This window comes from Tachyglossus aculeatus, chromosome 17 (assembly GCF_015852505.1).
Source record: "Tachyglossus aculeatus isolate mTacAcu1 chromosome 17, mTacAcu1.pri, whole genome shotgun sequence".
NCBI lineage: Eukaryota > Metazoa > Chordata > Mammalia > Monotremata > Tachyglossidae > Tachyglossus > Tachyglossus aculeatus.
The window spans coordinates 7,116,555-7,138,420 of NC_052082.1; the positions used below are offsets into that span (position 1 = coordinate 7,116,555).

At 45.4% G+C, this 21,866-nt stretch overlaps 1 protein-coding gene across 1 annotated transcript in view; it reads right to left on the bottom strand.

Moving 5' to 3' along the window:
* LOC119938987 (transmembrane protease serine 11C-like) overlaps positions 1-21,866 on the bottom strand; it is a 58,933-nt gene that overhangs the window by 24,875 nt on the left and 12,192 nt on the right. Inside the window, exon 5 of the mRNA XM_038758772.1 lies at positions 262-329. Coding sequence (XP_038614700.1) covers positions 262-329 — 68 coding nt within the window. The remainder of the gene's footprint in view (positions 1-261; positions 330-21,866) is intronic.

The window sequence follows — 21,866 nt, forward strand, 5'->3', positions numbered from 1 at the left end:
CACTCAGTAAATACGATTGAATGAATGAATGAACAAATACCACTTAAAAAAAAGAAAACCAAACTATCCCAGTGTTGAGTACAGTGCTTGGTCTTAAGTAAACACTTAGCAAATGCCACAATTATTATTATTATTAATATTGCGGGCATATGATCAAATTCATCCAGTGCTTAGTACAGTGTCTGACACACAGTATGTGCTTAACAAATATTATTATTATTGTTATTCCTGCCCTGTGGACTCGAGGTTACACTTACGGACCTGATTTTGACAAGACGGCAGTTGACATATAATCTTCTCAGTTTGGAACTTTTAAATATTTCATTCACCTGTGGAAAAAAAAAGAGAAGGGGCATGGTCACAGGCCTAGGGAAAAGTATGAAGGATGCCTCATTAGGTCCCTGATGCTGGAAACCATCAAAATGAAAAAACCTCATGAAGATCACTCTCTCCTCTGCCTTGGAATCAATTCTCACATGCCTGATTGTAATTCATTAATGCATTTTTTTAAAGGCTATTTGTTAAGTGCTTACTGTGGGCCAAGCACTGTACTAAATCTGGTGTAGACACAAGATATTCAAGTTAGACACAGTCCAGCGTGGTGTTTACAATCCCAATCCCCATTTTACAGATGAAGTACCTGAGGTACAGAGAAGGGAAGTGTCTTGCCTGAGGTCTCACAGCAGACAAGTGGTGGAGGCGGGATTAGAATCCAGATCCTTCTGACTTCCATATTTGAGCTCTATCCACTAGACAATGCTGCTTCTCTGTCACATCTTTCAGAAAATATCCGTTTTTGCAGCACGGAACTGGGGCAGAAAAGTTTCCAAAGAATATCTTGGGATGAGATGTGTATTTCAAAATGTTTTGTAAGCGGCGTGGCTTAGTGGAAAGAAGACGGGTTTGGGAGCCAGAGGTCATGGGTTCTAATCCTGGCACTGCCGCATGTCCGCTGTGCAACCTTGGGCAGTTCACTCAACTTATCTGTGCCTCAGTTTCCTCATTGATCTCTGGTGTTTATTGAGCACTTACTGTGGGAGGAGAACACTTGACTAAGTGAGCCCCACATGGGACAACCTGAATACCTTGTATCTACCCCAGTGCTTAGGACAGTGCTTGGCACGTAGTAAGCACTTAACAAATGCCATTATTATTATTATTATTATTATTATTATTATTATTATTCTTATCTTTGAGATTTATCGAGCACTTACTGTGGGCAAAATCCTCTAACTCTCAAACCGTGTGTTTGGGAACTAATTAGAAATAGAAGACTTAGTCCTGGGTCTCAAGGAATTTACACTCAAAGAGAGGATTCAGGCAGACCAGGAGAACCCAGGTCCATTGAGTCCCAGGCCTTTCCACTTTCCTTAGGCCAAGGTACTTACTTTTTCATTCTTTCAGTGGTATTTACTGAGCACCTCCTATGTGCAAAGCAAAGAACTGAACGCTGGGAAAGAATCAGCGCTATTTGTTGAGTGTTTATTGTGTGCAAAGCACTTTACTAATTAGTAGACTCGATCCCTTCTCCCAAGATGCTTACTGTCTACTGGGGGAGACAGGCAGTCAGATAAATTACAAGTAAGGGAAATGGGAGCACACAAGGATGTAATCAGGTTCTGTCAATTCATTCAATCATAGTTACTGAGTGCTTTCTGCGTGCAAAACACCGAACTAAGAGCTTGGGAGAGTAAAATATAACAATAAACAGACACATTCCCTGTCTTGGTACAATGCCAGGAACATAGTCAGTGCTTAATGAATACCATTTTAAAAAAAGTATCATAGTACTTCAGGTCCCCAGAAAATGCCCAGAGGAGAGGGCACATAGGGTGAGGAGATGAGAGAAGTAGCATGGTTCAGTGGAAAAGAGCATGGGCTTTGGAGTCCGAGGTCAAGGGTTCAAATCCAGGCTCCGCCAACTGTCAGCTGTGTGACTTTGGGCAAGTCACTTCACTTCTCTGGCCCTCAGTTACCTCATCTGGAAAATGGGGATTAAGACTGTGAGCCCCCCCGAGGGACAACCTGATCACCTTGTAACCTCTCCAGCGCTTAAAACAGTGCTTTGCATGTAGTAAGTGCTTAATAAATGCCATAATTATTATTATTATTATTACGAGAGGTTAGTCAGGGAAGGCTTCTTGGAGGAGGTATGGTTTTATTAGGGCTTTGAAGAGGAGGAGAGTGGTGGTTTGTTAGATATGAAGAGGCAAGGAGTAAAGATAAATAAGACAGAGTCCCTTGCCCTCAGTTACAAGGGTGAGCTCATTGTTGGGTAGGGACCGTCCCTATATGCTGCCGACTTGTACTTCCCAAGCGCTTAGTACAGTGCTCTGCACACAGGAAGCACTCAATAAATACGACTGAATGAATGGGTGAGCAGTGGAGTGTTGAGAGGTAACTGCTGCAATCAGAAGACCATCCTCATCTGGGGGAATCAGAAGAGAGATACCTCTTGATCATTCATATTTTAGTGCTTTCTGTGTGCAAAGCACTGTACTAAGCACTTGGGAGAGTTGGTAGGCATGTTAATAATAGTAATAATGATGGCATTTGTTCAGTTTTCTCTCCCCCTTTGGCTATGAGCCCCATATAGAACAGAGACTGTCTTATGCTATCATTATTATTATCTTGTTTCTAGTCTAGTGCTTACAACAGTGCCTGGAATAGAGTTAGAATAATAATAATAATAATGGCATTTATTAAGTGCTCACTATGTGCAAAGCTCTGTTCTAAGCGCTGGGCGGGTTACAAGGTGATCAGGTTGTCCCACGTGGGGCTCACAGTCTTAATCCCCATTTTACAGATGAGGGAACTGAGGCACAGAGAAGTGAAGTGACTTGCCCAAAGTCACACAGCTGACAGTTGGTGGAGGCAGGATTCGAATCCATGACATCTGACTCCAAAGCCCAGGCTCTTTCCACTGAGCCATGCTGCTTCTCTGTAACAAATATATTATAGCTATAATTTATAAGAAATATATTATAACTATAATTTATAACTTAAATCACATAATCATCCTGGATCTGATCTGATCACCTATACTCAACTGTTCCACAAATATTAGCAAATAGCACGCGATCCATGCAGAATAGTGATTTACTCGTTAATCAATTATATTAATGGCATTTGTTAAGTGCTTACTATGTGCCAAGTACTGTTCTAAGCACTGTGGGAGAATAGAAGGTAATCAGGTTGTCCCACCTGGGGCTCCCAGTCTTAATCCCCATTTTACAGATGAGGTAACTGAGGCCCAGAGAAGTTAAGTGACTTGCCCAAAGTCACACAGCTGACAAGTGGCAGAGCGGGGATTAGAACCCATGACCTCTGACTCCCAAGCCCGGCTCTTTCCACTGAGTCACGCTGCTTCTTTATTCCCTGCCCACCGCGAGCTGTCTACAGTCTACCTCTCCTGGAACAGTGGTTTGGAGTAATTTGGGAGCAAAGAGTTGGATTGGAAAAATCATCAGTTGCTGCAAATTCATTCATTCTTTCATTCAATCGTATTTATTGAGCTCTTACTGTGTGCAGAGCACTGTACTAAGCACTTGGGAAGTCCAAGTTGGCAACATCTAGAGACGGTCCCTACCCAACAGTGGGCTCACAGTCTAGAACGGGGAGACAGAGAACAAAACAAAACATATTAACAAATCAACAAAATAAAAGAAATAGTATAAATATGTACAAATAAAAGAAATAAATTAATTTTTTTGCATTTGCAAATGGCAAATGCAACAGCGTCTCAAAGAACAAAGATTCCACTTTTCAGTGTAGAAGGATGACCTTCGCATCCACACTTGTTCCCTGGACGCGGAGCTCTCCAAATGGAGCATCTTGCTCGAAAACAAAGGAAAGCTCCCTGCAGAGTGACCTTGGGTAAATCACTTCATCTCTCTGGATCTCAGTTTCCTCCTCTGTAAAATGGAGATTTTTATGCCTGTTTTCTCTCCCCCTTTGGCTATGAGCCCCATATAGAACAGAGACTGTCTCATCTGATTATCTTGTTTCTAGTCTGGTGCTTACAACAGTGCCTGGAATAGAGTTATAACGTAACAAATCATATAATCATCCTGGGTCTGATCTGATCACCTATACTCAACTTTTCCACAAATATTGGCACATAGCGTAGGATATAAGCGATCCATGCAGAATAGCGATTTACTCTTTAATCAATAATAATAATAATAGCATTTATTAAGCGCTTACTATGTGCAAAGCACTGTTCTAAGCGCTGGGGAGGTTACAAGGTGATCAGGTTGTCCCACGTGGGGCTCACAGTCTTAGTCCCCGTGTTACAGATGAGGGAACTGAGGCACAGAGAAGTGAAGTGACTTGTCCAAAATCACCCAGCTGACAATTGGCAGAGCCGGGATTTGAACCCATGACCTCTGACTCCAAAGCCCGGGCTCTTTTCCACTGAGCCACGCTGCTTCTCAGTTAATCAATGATATTAACTGAGTGCTTACTGAGGGCAAGGCACTGTACTGAGCACTTGGGAGAGTAAAGTGCAACAGAGCTGATATCATCAATGACAGAAGCAACCTGATTAGCTTGTATCTACCCCAGGGCTTAGTACAGTGCCTGGAATGCAGTAAGCGCTTAAGAGATACCATAAAAAAGCAGAGGGAGGGAGAAAGCACGGTGCATCCATGCAGTTAAACTACTTGTAAATCCCCTCCCTGAATGTAACTTCATTATGGGCAGGGAATGTGTCTGTTAATTCTCTTGTAATAATAATAATAATAATGATAGCATTTATTAGGTGCTTACTATGTACAAATCACTGTTCTAAGCACTGGGGAGGTTACGTGGTGATCAGGTTGTCCCACGGGGGGCTCACAGTCTTAATCCCCATTTTCCAGATGAGGGAACTGAGGCCCAGAGAAGTTAAGTGACTTGCCCAAAGTCACACAGCTGACAATTGGAGGAGCCGGGATTTGAACCCACGACCTCTGACTCCAAAACCCGGGCTCTTTCCACTGAGCCACGCTGCTTCTCGTGTAATGTTCTCTCCCAAGTGTTTAGAACAGTGCTGTGTACGCAGCGTGGCTCAATGGAAAGAGCACAGGCTGTAGAGTCATAGGTCATGTGTTCAAACCCCGGTTCCGCCAATTGTTAGCTGTGTGACCTTGGGCAAGTCACTTAACTTCTCTGGGCCTCAGTTCCCTCATCTGTAAAATGGGCATTAAGACTGTGAGCCCCCCGGGGGACAACCTGATCACCGTGTAACCTCCCCAGTGCTTAGAACAGTGCTTTGCACATAATAAGCACTTAATAAAAGCCATTATTATTATAATGAGCACTCAATAAATACCACCGATGATTGATTGAATTACAGCAACAGATTACTTCTCTTGTATTATACCCTCCCAAGTTTTTAGAGCAGTGCTCAGTACATAATAAGTGCTCAATAAATACCACTGACTGATCGATTGAATTACAGCAACAGATTGCAGGTGATTCCTGGAAATTTCAGTCAACCATTCGGAGATTCTAAGTCAGTCTTTATAAGAAGAACACAAAATTCCCAGCCCACCCACATTTTTAAGCAGCAGACCCTTCCTCCTCCTGGATTTCCAGTGGTGGTAAGACCAAAGAAATCCCCATTTGTTTCTACTTGCCCAGGGTCTAACGCTGGGCGAGTGACCCTTTGCAAAACAGCTTTGTTTCCTCTCCTACAGCGGTCTTGTTTTCACAGACTTGAGCGGGAGCGGGGAGAGGTTAAGTGGGATTCCTGATGGGATTGTCCTCCTCAATTCTTGGGATCCACCGTGTTTCCGATGGGATTGTCCTCCTCAATTCTTGGGATCTACCATGCCTTCCCCCCTCTTCTTTCCCATCACCATTGTGTGGGAGCAACTCCACCAGGAAAGCCTCGCCCGTTTTGGGGCGTAATCTTCCGATGAGTGGGGAATTGTTCACTTCCCAGTTCCTCGTACAGTGCGCCAACACACCAATCAATCAATTATGTTTATTGAGTGCACACTGGGTGCAGAGAACTATACTAAGCCCTGGGAAAACCCCTTATAATAATGTTGGTATTTGTTAAGCGCTTACTATGTGCAAAGCACTGTTCTAAGCGCTGGGGTAGGTACAAGGTAATCAGGTTGTCCCACGAGGGGCTCACAGTCTTCATCCTCATTTTCCAGATGAGGGAACTGAGGCCCAGAGAAGTGAAGTGACTTGCCCAACGTCACACAGCTGACAAGTGGCGGAGTCGGGATTTGAACCCACGACCTCTGACTCCAAAGCCCGGGCTCTTTCCACTGAGCCACACTGCTTCCCCTACAGAGTTGGTAGACACATGCCCTGCCTAAAGTGAGTTTATAGTCTAGAGGGGGCTCACATCTTAGTGGGGAAAGCAGCGTGGCTCAATAGAAAGAGCCCGGGCTTTGGAGTCAGAGGTCATGGGTTCAAATCCCGGCTCCACCCACTGTCAGCTGTGTGACTTTGCGCAAGTCATTTAACTTCTCTGAACCTCAGTTCCCTCATCTGTAAAATGGGGATGAAGACTGTGAGCCCCCTGAGGGACAACATGATTACCCTGTATCTACCTCAGCGCTTAGAACAGTGCTTTGCACATAGTAAGCGCTTAATAAAATGCCATTATTATTATTAGAATGTAATGAATTAGTCATCATCTTCTTCTACTGCTGCTACTACTGTGACCTAATGGAAAAAGCACAAGCCTGGGAGTCCTGGATTCCAGTTCCAGCTCCCTCACTTTCATTCATTCATTCAATCGTATTTATTGAGCGCTTACTGTGTGCAGAGCACTGTGCTAAGCGCTTGGGAAGTACAAGTCGGCAACATCTAGAGACGGTCCCTACCCAACAGCGGGCTCACAGTCTAGAAGGGGGAGACGGACAACAAAACAAAACATATTAACTAAATAAAATAAATAGAATAGTAAGGTCCCAACTCAACAGCCGGCTCACAGTCTAGAAGGGGGAGACAGACAACAAAACAAAACATATTAACCAAATAAAATAAATAGAATAGTAAATATGTACAAGTAATATGACAACAAGAAATAATAATAATATTGGTATTTGTTAAGCGCTTACTATGTGCAAAGCACTGTTCTAAGCGCTGAGGTAGATACAGGGTAATCAGGTTGTCCCACGAGGAGCTCACAGTCTTCATCCCCATTTTAAAGATGAGGGAACTGAGGCCCAGAGAAGTTAAGTGACTTGCCCAAAGTCACACAGCTGACAAGTGGCGGAGCCGGGATTTGAACCCACGGCCTCGGACTCCAAAGCCCGGGCTCTTTCCACTGAGCTGATACAACAAGTACTTGCCTGTAGTGTGCCTTTGGGCAAATCGCTTAACTTCTCTGTGCCTCAGTTTCCTCATCTGCAAAATGGGGATTGAATACCTGTTCTCCCTTCCCCCTAGACTGAATGCTCCATGTGGGACAGGGAATGTGTCTGATTGTACTGCATCTACCCCAGCACTGGGCAGACTCTTTGAGTAGAGTAAACACTTAGCAAAGACTATTATTATTATTAATATATTCCTTCCTTCTACTGCTAATACTACTAGAGAAGCAGCGTGGCTCAGTGGAAAGAGCCCCGGCTTCGGAGTCAGAGGTCATGGATTCAAATCCCGGCCCTGCCAATTGTCAGCTATGTGACTTTGGGCGAGTCACTTCACTTCTCTGGGCCTCAGTTACGTCATCTGGAAAATGGGGATAAAGACTGTGAGCCCCCAGTGGGACAACCGGATCACCTTGTAACCTCCCCAGTGCTTAGAACAGTGCTTTGCACATAGTAAGCGCTTAATAAATGCCATCATTATTATTATCATTACTACTAGTAAAGACATTGATGGCAGTGAGTGATTGCCTTCCGTAGTGTCTACACTTTCTTTCCGATTCCTGCCTCTAGCATCTTCCCACTTTCTCCCTCCAGCAGGGGAGGGGAGCGGACAAAATGCACAGGCTTTGCACATAGTAAGAAGCGCTTAATAAATGCCAACATTATTATTATTATTACTACCAGTAAGGACTTATTGATGGCAGTGAGTGATTGCCTTCCATAGTGTCTACACTTTCTTTCTGATTCCTGCCTCTAGCATCTTCCCACTTTCTCCCTCCAGCAGGGGAAGGGAGCGGACAAAATGCACAGGCTTTGCACATAGTAAGCACTTAATAAATGCCATCATTTTTATTACTACTACTAGTAAAGACTTACTGATGGCAGTGAGTGATTGCCTTCCGTAGTGTCTACACTTTCTTTCCGATTCCTGCCTCTAGCATCTTCCCACTTTCTCCCTCCAGCAGGGGAGGGGAGCGGACAAAATGCACAGGCTTTGCACGTAGTAAGCGCTTAATAAATGCCATCATTATTATTATTACTACTAGTAAAGACTTACTGATGGCCTCCAGGAGGCCTTCCCACACTGAGCTCCCTCCTCCCTCTCCCCCTCCCCATCCCCCCTGCCTTACCTCCTTCCCCTCCCCACAGCACCTGGATATATGTTTGGACAGATTTATTACTCTATTTATGTATTTATTTTACTTGTACATATTTATTCTATTTATTTTATTTTGTTAATATGTTTTGTTTTGTTGTCCGGCTCCCCCTTCTAGACTGTGAGCCCGCTGTTGGGTGGAGATCAGTCCCTATATGCTGCCGACTTGGACTTCCCAAGTGCTTAGTACAGTGCTCTGCACACAGTAAGCGCTCAATAAATACAATTGAATGAATGAATGAATTGCAAAAACCTCAAAGGGGTGGCACCCAAGGTGTCACAACACTATTTCCCTGTACTATTTTCACTGTATCTCACTGTCCTACCATCAACTGAGAGCTTCAAGGCCCTACTGAGAGCTCAAGGCCCTACTGAGAGCTCATCTCCTCCAGGAGGCCTTCCCAGACTGAGCCCTCTCCTTCCTCTTCCCCTCCTCCCCCTCTCCATTCCCGCCACCTTACCTCCTTCCCTTCCCCACAGCACTGGATATATGTATATATGTTTGTACAGATTTATTACTCTATTTATTTATTTATTTATTTTACTTGTACATATTTATTCTATTTATTTTATTTGGTTAATATGTTTTGTTTTGTTGTCTGGCTCCCCCTTCTAGACTGTGAGCCCGTTGTCGAGTGGGGACCAGTCTCTACATGCTGCCGACTTGGACTTCCCAAGCGCTTAGTACAGTGCCCTGCACACAGTAAGCGCTAAATAAATATGATTGAATGAATGAATGAATGAGTGAATGTCCGTTTATTGTTGCATTGACTCTCCCAAGGGCTTAGTACAGTGCTCTGTACTACGATTGAAATACGATTGAATGAATGAACGAAGGGTCACTGGGTCCCAACCCATCCAGGACTATAGAGGTGTGAGCCCACTCTTTTAGACTGTGAGCCCACTGTTGGGTAGGGACTGTCTCTATATGTTGCCAATTTGTACTTCCCAAGCGCTTAATACAGTGCTCTGCACATAGTAAGTGCTCAATAAATACGATTGATGATGATGATGATAGAGGTTAATGATTCTCATTCATTCATTCATTCATTCATTCATGAATAAATATGATTGAATGAATGAATGAATTGCAAAAAACTCAAAGGGGTGGCACTCAAGGTGTCACAACACTATTTCCCTGTACTATTTTCACTGTACCTCGCTCTCGCCTGTCCCGCCATCAACCCCCGGCCCACGTCCTTCCCCTGGCCTGGAATGCCCTCCCTCCACCCATCCACCAAGCTTCCTCCCTTCCAAGCCCTACTAAGAGCTCACCTCCTCCAAGAGGCCTTCCCACACTGATCCCCCTTTTCCCTCTCCTCCTTCCCCTCCCCACAACACCTGTATATATATTTGTACAGATTTATTACTCGATTCATTTTACTTGTACATATTTACTATTCTATTCATTTTGTTAATGACGGGCATATAGCTTTAATTCTATTTGTTCTGATGATTTTGACACCCATCTCCACGTTTTGTTTAGTTGTCTGTCTCCCCCTTCTAGACTGTAAGCCCGTTGTTGGGTAAGGACCGTCTCTATATGTTGCCGACTTGGACTGCGCAAGTGCTTAGTCCAGTGTTCTGCACACAGTAAGCGCTCAATAAATACGATTGAATGAATGAATGAAAGAATGGATTTCCCAAAGAGCAACCCCCTTCTAATTATTGTTATTGTTGTTTGTCGTATTTATCGAGCGCTTACTGGGGGCAAAGCACTTTACAAAGCACTTGACAGAGTACAATCTAACATCAAACACATTCCCTCCTCCAATCTGCCTTAAAGCCCATGAAGGTTGCCTTAAAGCCCACGAAGGTGTCTTGTACATTCCCCCCAGATGACAGTGTACAGGATGTACAGACTACCTCAGCCCTGAGCAAACCCAAGGTATTAAGGAACCTCCTTCATGGGGATTTCTAAGGATAGGGTAAACATCTGTCTGCCCAGATAGTTCAGGAAACCATTGTCTACGAGAAACTGAGGTCTGAGAAGCAGTGTGGCTTAGTGGTTAGAACATGGGCCTGGGAATCAGAAGGACTTGGGTTCTAATCCCGGTTGGGCCACATGTCTGCTGTGTGACTTTAGACAAGTCACTTCACTTCTCTGGGCCTCAGTTCCCTCATCTGGAAAATGAGGCTTAGGATTGTGAGCCCCGTGCAAGACAGGGACTGTGTCCAACCTGATTTCTTGTATCTATCCCAGTGCATAGAACAGCAGTTGGCACATAGTAAGCACGTAACAAATAATAAATAAGCACATAATAAATAAATACAGACAGACAGAGGGATAGACTGAAAAACCCCAAGAGGTGCCTTCTGATTCTAGGAGTCTGTAGGGTCAAACTTGTGTTTAGAACATGAAGCTTCCCACTGCCTTAGCAGTGTAGCTTAATTCATTCATTCATTCATTCAATCGTATTTATTGAGCGCTTACTGTGTGCAGAGCACTGCACTAAGTGCTTGGGAAGTACAAGTTGGCAACATAATGGAAAGAGCACAGGCCTGGGGGTCAGATGACTTGGGTTCTAATCCCGGCTCTGCCACTTGTCCACTGTGCAAACTTGGGCAGGTCAACTGACTTCCCCGTACCTCAGTTTCCTCATCGATCGCTGGTATTTATTGAGCACTTCCTGTGGGAGGAGAACACTTGACTAAACGCTTGGGAGAAAGACGTGCAGTAGAATTGGTACGCACATTCACTGCACTCTAGTGGGAGTTGACAGTCCAGTGGAGATTTGATACCTGTTCTCCCTCCTCCTTATCCTGAGAGCCCCACGTGGGACAGGAACTGTGGATTATCAGCTAATCCATTGCTTGGCACCAAGTCGGTGCTTAATACCATTATTATTATTATTACTATGAGACACCGTAATACCTAAAGGTAGTGAATCACTTAACGTGGGCGTCAAGAAGGCTTTCGTGACTCTTGAACCAAATATATGTGATGTCACACAAGGCCAGGCCTGAAGTGCGGCAAAATGGTGTCGTACACCCCCTTTGGGAAGTGAGTCCAAGGCCACCTTAACCTACAGCCTTTGGCGGGGGACGGGGACTCCCGACCCCCGCTTTTTTTCCAAGGTCAACGTGAGCACAGTTAATTTGGCTAAGCCACAGCAGCTGGTGATGGGAGTGGCAGGAGAGGACGCTGGTTGTTCGAAATACAAACACCAGACGTAATTTTTCCTATAATGATAATCATAATGGTGGCATTTGTCAAACTCTTACTACGTGCCTCGAACTGGATTAAGCTCTGGGGGAGATTCAAGACAATCAAGAGAGATGCAGTTCCTGTGCCACATGGGTCTCACGGTCTAAGAGGGAGGGAAAACGGGCATCAAATCTCTATTTTAAAGATGAGGAAAATGAGGAGCCGGAAAGTGAAGTGACTTGCTCAAGGTTACACAGCAGGTGGTGGTGGAGCCAGAATTAGAACTCAGATCCTGACTCACAGTCAGTCAGTCATACTTACTGAACGCTTACTGTGTGCAGAGCACTGTACTAAGTTCATGGGACAGTATATAACAACAATAATAATAATTATGGTATTTGTTAAGCCCTTACTATGTGCCAAGCACTGTTCTAAGCGTCGGATATAACAGCTCAGCACACTTTCCATTAGGTTACACTGCTTCATTGTCAAACTAGAGAAGCAGCCTGGCTCAGTGGAAAAAGCCCGGGCTTGGGAGTTAGAGGTCATGGGTTCTAATCCTGGCTCTGCCGCTTGTCAGCTGTGTGACTTTGGGCAAGTCACTTCACTTCTCTGTGTCTCAGTTCCCTCATCTGTAAAATGGGGATTAAGACTGTGAGCCCCACGTGGGACAACCTGATCACTTTGTATCCTCCCCAGTGCTTAGATCAGTGTTTTGCACATAGTAAGCACTTAACAAATGCCATTATTATTATTATTAAAACCATACTCTAGCTGAAATAATGTCTAGTCTGGTCACCCTGCACAATAGAGAGAGCACAAGAGTCATAAGTTTAAGCCATGGGGCAGCCTTCATGTTCACCTCGTCCAGAGACGCTGTTGGTGGAGTTACTGGAATTCTTCTAGTGACACTCACACAGTCACTATTTTTTTTTTAACAGGACCAATCAACCCGGTCCAACCCACAGGACAAGGACGGTCTACAGTGTGACTCGGACAAGCAGCTCCCTGTCTAAGGATTTTCCCGGAGAAATCAGATCAGGGAATTCCAGGCCCACACAATCACGGGAAGACGAGACCGCACTCCCCACGAGCACTAGGAGAATGCTGACTAGAAGAAAAGCATCTACAGGATAGTGATCATTCTGAGAGAGGGAGGGACACTTCAGACAGTGGGATACCTCCACTGTTGGGTAGGGACTGTCTCTATATGTTGTCAACTTGTACTTCCCAAGCGCTTAGTACAGTGCTGTGCACACAGTAAGCGCTCAATACAATTGATTGATTGATTGATTGAAAAATGCCTGGTCTTGGATTCTTCCAAACTTCAAACCAAGATCTATGATGGGGAACGTTCAGAAGCACACTGTATATGTCATTTATTTATTTATATCATGTCTGTCTCCTCCTCTAGACTATAAGCTCATTGTGAGCAGGGAATGTGTCCTTCCAAAGTGATTATGATATTCTTGTGACCTGGTCATTGATTCTATTTATTTTGTTAATGGTGTGCATCTAGCTTTAATTCTATTTGTTCTCACGACTTGACACCCGTCCACATGTTTTGTTTTGTTGTCTGTCTCCCCTTTCTAGACTGTGAGCCCGTTGTTGGGTAGGGACCGTCTCTATATGTTGCCAACTTGTACTTCCCAAGCGCTTAGTACAGTGTTCTGCACACAGTAAGCGCTCAATAAATATGATTGAATGAATGAATGAATGAATGAATGTCCGTTCATTGTTGCATTGACTCTCCAAAGGGCTTAGTACAGTGCTCTGTACTATGATTGAAATATGATTGAATGAATGAATGAAGGGTCCCAATCCATCCAGGACTCTAGAGGTTAATGATTCTCTTTCATTCATTCATTCAATCGTATTTATTGAGCACTTACTGTGTGCAGAGCACTGTACTAAGTGCTTGAAAGTACAAATTAGCAACATATAGAGACGGTACCTACTCAACAACGGGCTCACAGTCTAGAATCTGTTCGAAAAGTCAGCGTGGAGGCTTTTGTTACCCCGGAATAATGCAGGGCCCAGGTGCAACACCCTTGTTTCTTCCAGCCAGCCCTGTAACTAGGAGGCCAGAGTTGTGAGGCACCTTGACAGAGACGAGCAAGAAGCCCTGAGGCCTCCAGGATGCGACTCCACCCGGTGCCTGTCACCCAGGGGAACCCGAGCAGATGTCGGTTCAACCCATCACATGACTTGCCCTTCATCCTCTAGGAGGGGATGACCGCCCTGGCCCGTCGACTCATTCGTGCATCAGACAGTCAGTTGGCCTTACCTCACTCATCCCCTAATGATAAAAATAATGATGGTATTTATTAAGCGCTCGTTATGTGTCAAGCACTGGTCTAAGCGCTGGGGTAGATACAAGCTAATCCGGTTGGTCCGGGTGGGCACAGTCCTAGTCCCGCATGGCGCTCACAGTGTGAATTCCCATTTTACAGATGAGGTAACAATCAAATCAATCGTATTTATTGAGCGCTTACTGTGTGCAGAGCACTGTACTAAGCGCTTGGGAAGTACAAGTTGGCAACATATAGAGACAGTCCCAACCCAACAGTGGGCTCACAGTTTAAAAGGGGGAGACAGAGAACAAAACCAAACATACTAACAAAATAAAATAACAGGCACAGGGAAGCGAAGCGACTTGCCCAAGATCACACAGCAGCTCATTCTCTGGCCAAAAAGCCACGCTGCTTCTGGATCACATGCATTCATTCATTCAATCATATTTATCGAGCACTTACTGTGTGCAGAGCACTGTACTAAGCACTTGGGAAGTCCAAGTTGGCAACATATAGAGACGGTCCCTACCCAACAGTGGGCTCACAGTCTAGAAGGGGAGACAGAGAACAAAACAAAACATATTAACAAAATAAAATAAATGGAATAAATACATACAAATATCTAGCAGTTATATTTGAGGGAACAGGTCTACGATACTGGCAGTCTCTAGCCCACAAGCAACTCACAGTCTAAGTGGAGGAGAGAACAGGGATTGAATCCCCACTTTGCATATGAAGAAACTGAGGCACAGGGAAGTGAAGTGACTTATCTAAAGTCACACAACAGGCAAGTAGTGGAGCTGGGATTATAACCCGGCAGAAACCAATCCCTTCGTGATTTCACGCTGTGCCCCGGCATCCCCGGAAGCATGTTTTGAAATCGAAGCAGAGAGGATTTCATCAGTTGATACGACTGGGAAAACCAAAATGGAGGGTAATGGAAGGATGAAAATTGACCAGTGACCAAGAGAGCCCAACTTGTACTTCCTAAGCACTTAGTACAGTGCTCTGCACACAGTAAGCGCTCAATAAATATGATTGATGAGGATGATGAATACAGGCTGACTGACATCTAATCTTTATACCGCAGAGTGAGAAGGAAGAGCCGATTCCACACCTTGGATGTGCTCCTCAGCACTTCTGCTTCTCTGCATCAGGTACTTGACCTTCTGTGAGCCCACTACTGTCTCTATATGTTGCCAATTTGTACTTCCCAAGCGCTTAGTACAGTGCTCTGCACATAGTAAGCGCTCAATAAATACGATTGATGATGGTGAGTTTTGAAACAAAAGAGGACTCCTCCGTCAGCCGTTCCAACCGAAAACAAGGCTGAAAAGTGAGGGCCGCCATTTTCGTCTGTATATGTTGCCAACTTGTATTTCCCAAGCGCTTAGTACAGTGCTCTGCACACAGTAAGCACTCAATAAATACGATTGAAGGAATGAATGAATGAATCAACCTGTCTCTGTGACCCCCTATTAGTACGGAAGCAATAGCCATGAAGTCTTCGGGGTCTCTTCTAGGGAACTTCCCTCAGAAGAGGAAGCGAGAGGCGGCAGTCATGTGACCTAGGTGTGATATGAGTGCTGGGTTCAATCAATCAATCAATCAATCATATTTATTGAGCGCTTACTGTGTGCAGAGCACTGTACTAAGCGCTTGGGAAGTACAAGTCGGCAACACATAGAGACAGTCCCTACCCAACAGCGGGCTCACAGTCTAGAAGTCTAGAAGTTCAGTATGCGGCAGTCGATTCCTAAATGATTCACATCTTCAGGTTGTGTATATTATTAGCTCAGGTGCTGTAGTTATGAATGGGGTGTCGTTGCGGTAATAACTATAATACAAGAAGCATCATGGCAATGAATGGGAATGGTGAGGAAAGGTTTATAAAGCCAGCCCCTCGGGAAAGCCGAGATGTTCCTGCCGACCGACTGTGATGCCGGAAAGTTATGGGCTGAGAATAAGGAACGGCGAGGGGGCCTGAGTCCCTCTCAGGGTCACACCTGGAGGGTTTCCAGTACTCTACCATTCTCGACTACCAGGGGGAGAGTCAAGTAGACACATACTCATTCCATTCCTAGCTTGGGCAGTGGCCAGCGAGTGGAAGGCAATCTGCCACAAGTCAAAAGTCCCCTGTGCCTGGCAGCAGCAGCCCGGGGGAGAGTCAAGAGCAGAGACTCAAGTGTACTGCTTGGAAGGAGGGAATGGTAAATCATTTCTGTATTTTTACTAAGAAATGGATCTACTACCAGAATGACTGCGGATGGAAGTGGGCATTCTGGGAGAGATGCGTCCATCATGTCGCTATGGATTGGAGACGACTTGACAGCATAATAATAATAATAATAAAATGATGGCATTTATTAATAATAATAATAATAATAATGGCATTTATTAAGTGCTTACTATGTGCAAAGCACTGTTCTAAGCGCTGGGGAGGTTACAGGGTGATCAGGTTGTCCCACGTGGGGCTCACAGTCTTAATCACAGCACCTGTATATATGTATATATGGTTGTACATATTTATTACTCTATTTATTTATTTATTTATTTATTTTACTTGTACATTTCTATCCTATTTATTTTATTTTGTTGGTATGTTTGGTTCTGTTCTCTGTCTCCCCCTTTTAGACTGTGAGCCCACTGTTGGGTAGGGACTGTCTCTATGTGTTGCCAATTTGTACTTCCCAAGCGCTTAGTACAGTGCTCTGCACATAGTAAGCGCTCAATAAATACGATTGATTGATTGATTGATTGATTAATCCCCATTTTACAGATGAGGTAACTGAGGCACAGAGAAGTTAAGTGACTTGCCCAAAGTCACACAGCTGTGTGCAAAGCACTGTTCTAAGCGCTGGGGAGGTTACAAGGCGATCAGGTTGGCCCACCGGGGGCTCACAGTCTTAGTCCCCATTTTTTACAGATGAGGTAACTGAGGCCCGGAGAAGTGAAGTGACTTGCCCAAAGTCACACAGCTGACAATTGGCGGAGGCGAGATTTGAACCCATGACCTCCGACTCCAAAGCCCCTGCCATTTCCACTGAGCCACGCAGCATAAGACAAGAGGGGGGCCTGAAAAGGGTGGGAGTCAAGGATTGGCATTACTACTCCTGAGAGAAGACTATGGTGTCAGAATCCAGCTTCCTGAGGTAAATGTTTGTCTAAGAACGTTTTGGGATTGTTCCACCCGCCCCTGATTAGGGAAGGAAAGGAAAGATCATGGGATCTAGTTCTCCGAAGACAGGTCTGATCCCTGTCACGCCCTGACCTGCTTGTGTGAGCTTGGGGAAGTCACTTATTTTCATCTGTGCTCAGTTTCCTCGTCTGTACAGTGGGAATAAGATGACTGCATTCCCTCTCAAGTGAAGCGATAGGGACGGGAGGAGAGCTGATTATTTTGCATCTACCGGGCTCTTGACACGTAGAAAGCACTTATTAAATGACGTAATTATTAGTATTATGCAAGGAGGGTGGAGAAGTCTTAGACCACTGGAAATCGCATTGTTCCCCCTGCATTATAAGGGTGTGGTCAGTAGAAGAGCTTTGAGAGTTGGCAGGAATAAAGGATCCCCAGGGAACTCTGGAAAATGTGTGCTGCAGCAAGGTGTTAGGTCCTCCCGGCCTGTCTTTCCCTCCAGTTACCTCAGTCTCCCTCCCTGGCTTCCCTTTCTTGGTTCTGAAAGCCAAAGCTTCCCCTGAGAATGCCAGCCAGGCCCTTAGGCAGGGGCTTTACGCCGCGTCATTTTGTTTCGAGGAAAAGAAAATAACAAAGACCCCAAAAGCTTTAAAAGGAATAATGCCAGGTCCCTGAAGGGTTGTTTTTCCAATTGCACTCTACACCCAACAGAAAAAGCAGGGCACAGCGGATAAGAGAGAATAGAAGAGAGAAGCATCGTGGCTCAGTGGAAAGAGCCCGGGCTTTGGAGTCAGAAGTCATGGGTTCAAATCCCGGCTCCGCCAATTGTCAGCTGTGTGACTTTGGACAAGTCACTTCACTTCTCTGTGCCTCAGTTACCTCATCCGTAAAATGGGAATGAAGACTGTGAGCCCCCTGTGGGACAACCTCATCACGTTATATCCCCCTCCAGTGCTTAGAACAGTGCTTGGCACATAGTAAGCACTTAATAAATGCCATCATTATTATTATTGTAGACAAGGAATGTGTCTACAAACTCTGTTGTAGTGTACTTTCCCAAGTGCTTGGTCTGGTAATCTGAACACAGTAGGCACTCAATAAATAGGATTGATTGATCAATAAGGCAGCGTGGCTCAGTGGAAAGAGCCCGGGCTTTGGAGTCAGAGGTCATGGGTTCAAATCCCGGCTCCTCCGCTTGTCAACTCTTTGGGCAAGTCATTTAACTTCTCTAGGCCTCAGTTCCCTCATCTGTAAAATGGGGATGAAGACTGTGAGCCCCTTGTGGGACAACTTGATCACCTTGTTACCTCCCCAGAACTTAGAACAGTGCTTTGCACATAGTAAGTGCTTAATAAATGCCATCATTATTATTATTATTATCACTATTATAGTAAGCGCTTAACAAATGCCACCCAACAAACACGGCTCCCCAGGAACTGGTCAGATGGCCAACCAGTAACCAATGAGAGGAGTTGACTTTATAGCCACACAGTAACCGAGGAGGTGAACTAATCACGTGGTCACCCAGGAACCAAGGTGACAATCTGATCACAGAGTAGTAATAGTATTTATTAAGCCCTTTTGGTGTGCTGAAAAGTGCTGGGAACTTGTACAGAGGCGGCAATCATGTGGCCTCCAGAAATTGAAGCAGTGAACTGAACACATATCCTAAGCACTTAGCACAGTGCTCTGCACACAGTAAGTGCTCAATAAATACCACTGTTTAATGTCCACCCAGTAACCAATGAGATGATCTGATCTCCCCTGGTCCCTTAGGGCTGTCAACTCCCTGAGGGCAGGGATCATATCTACCAACTCTGTTGTATTCTCCACGCCACCTAGTACAGTGCTCCACATACAGTCAATGCTCAATAAATACCACTGACTGGTAGCAATCCAGTAAGCAGTGTGGCTACCCAGTGACTAATGCAGCAGAGGTCCCTGGACCTACAGCAAAGCGCTTTTCTATTTTTCAGTTCCTCGGTGGTGGCATAATAACAAATTCCCTCCAGCAGTTGAGCCTCCCGCTGACACTTCGCATGCTCCTATCCTCTGGGGCCTTCAGTCAATTAATGGTATTTAATCTCCAGTGGTGGCCTTTCAACCATCGTATGAAGCAAAAACTCCTCACTCTCGGCTTCAAAGATGTCCATCACCTTGCCCCCTCCTAACTCACCTCTCTTCTGTCCTTCTCCAGCCCAGCCCGCACCCTCCGCTCCTCTGCCACCACTAAACTCCTCACTGGGCCTCGTTCTCGCCTGTCCCGCCGTCGACCCCCGGCCCACATCCTACCTCTGGGCTGGAATGCCCTCCCTCCGCACATCCACCAAACTAGCTCTCTTCCCCCCTTCAAAGCCCTACTGAAAGCACACCTCCTCCATAGGCCTTCCCAGACTGAGCCCCCTTTTTCCTCTGCTCCTCCTCCCCTCCCCATCACCCCTACTCCCTCCCTCTGCTCTACCCATGCAGAAGCAGTGTGGGTCAGTGGAAAGAGCCCGGGCTTTGGAGGCAGAGGTCATGGGTTCAAATCCCAGCTCTGCCAGTTGTCAGCTGTGTGATTTTGGGCAAGTCACTTCACTTCTCTGGGCCTCAGTTACCTCATCTGTAAAATGGGGGTAAAGACTGTGAGCCCCACGTGGGACAACCTGATCACTCTGTAACCTCCCCAGCGCTTAGAACAGTGCTTTGCACATAGTAAGTGCTTAATAAATGCCATTATTATTATTATTACCCCCTTCCCCACTCCACACCACTTGTATATATCTGTATATATTTATTATTCTATTTATTTTATTAATGATGTGTACATATCTATAATTCTTTTTCTCTACTGTGATGCTATTGATGTCTTCTTGTTTTGCTATGTTGTCTGTCTTCCCCTTCTAGACTGTGATCCCGTTGTTGGGTAGGGATTGTCTCTATCTGTTGACTTGCCAAGTTGACTTTCAACTTTCCAAGCACTTAGTACAGGGCTCTGCACACGGTAAGTGCTCAATAAATACAATTGAATGAATTTATAAGTTTATTGAGCCCCGACTGTGTGCAGAGTACTCTACTAAGCTCTTAGGACAGTAGGCATGATCCTTTGTCTCAAGGACCTTGAAGGATGAAAGTTACCCCCAGGCTCTCCCAGAAGCCTTGATGGGTTCATTCATTCATTCATTCATTCAATCATATTTATTGAGCGCTTACTGTGTGCAGAGCACTGTATTAAGTGCTTGGGAAGTACAAGTTGGCAACATATAGAGATGGTCCCTACCCAACAGTGGGCTCACAGTCTAGAAAGGGGATGGGTTGATAGTACCATCAGCCAAGGACAGCAGCATCATTAAAAGGGCAGCTGAGAGGGTGGTCCAGGGGCTCTGCTTTCGCCCCTCCTCCTCCTCCCGGTTTCTTTGGAAAAGTAATAATAATAATGCCCATCACTGTAGATGGCACCACCATCCTTTTTTTCTCACAAGCCCGTAACCTTGGCGTTATACTTGACTCCTCTCTGTCATTCAACATACTCCTCAAAAATCTCCAGTGGCTACCAATCAATCTGCGCATCAGGCAGAAACTCCTCACCCTGGGCTTCAAGGCTGTCCATCACCTCGCCCCCTCCTCCCTCACCTCCCTTCTCTCCTTGTCCAGCCCAGTCCGCACCCTCCACTCCTCTGCCGCTAATCTCCTCACCGTACCTTGTTCTCGCCTGTCCCTCCATCGACCCCTGGCCCACGTCATCCCCCGGGCCTGGAATGCCCCCAATCCCTCTGCCCATCCGCCAAGATAGCTCTCTTCCTCCCTTCAAGGCCCTACTGAGAGCCCACCTCCTCCAGGAGGCCTTCCCAGACTGAGCCCCTTCCTTCCTCTCCCCCTCGTCCCCCTCTCCATCCCCCCCATCTTACCTCCTTCCCTTCCCCACAGCACCTGTATATATGTATATATGTTTGTACATATTTATTACTCTATTTATTTATTTATTTTACTTGTACATATCTATTCTATTTATTTTATTTCGTTAGTATGTTTGGTTTTGTTCCCTTTTATACTGTGAGCCCACTGTTGGGTAGGGACTGTCTCTATATGTTGCCAACTTGTACTTCCCAAGCGCTTAGTACAGTGCTCTGCACACAGTAAGTGCTCAATAAATACGATTGATGATGATGATGATAGAGAAGCAGCGTGGCTCAGTGGAAAGAGTCTGGGTTTTGGAGTCAGTGGTCATGGGTTCAAATCCCAGCTCTGCCAATTGTCAGCTGGGTGACTTTGGGCAAGTTACTTAATTTCTCTGTGCCTCAGTTACCTCGTCTGTAAAATGGGGCTTGACTGTGAGCCCCCTGTGGGACAACCTGATCACCTTGTAACCTCCCCAGCACTTAGAACAGTGCTTGGCATGTAGTAAGCGCTTAATAAATGCCATCATTATTATTATTATTATATTCAATCCATCCCTAAATCTTGTCAGTCCTGCCTTCACAACAGCTCTAAAATCCGCCCTTTCCTCTCCATCCAACTTCTACCACGTCCATACAATTCATTCATTCAATCGTATTTATTGAGCGCTTACTGTGTGCAGAGCACTGTGCTAAGCGCTTGGGAAGTACAAGTTGGTGACATATAGAGACGGTCCCTACCCAACAGCGGGCTCACAATCACTCATCCTATCCTGCCTGGATTACTGCATCAGCCTCCTTGCTGATCTCCCTGCCTCTTCCCACTCCAGTCCATACTTGGCTCTGCTGCCCGGGTAATTTTTCTACTAAATCATTCGGGACATGTCACCCCGGTCCTCAGAAATCTCCAGTGGTTGCCCATCCACCTCCACATC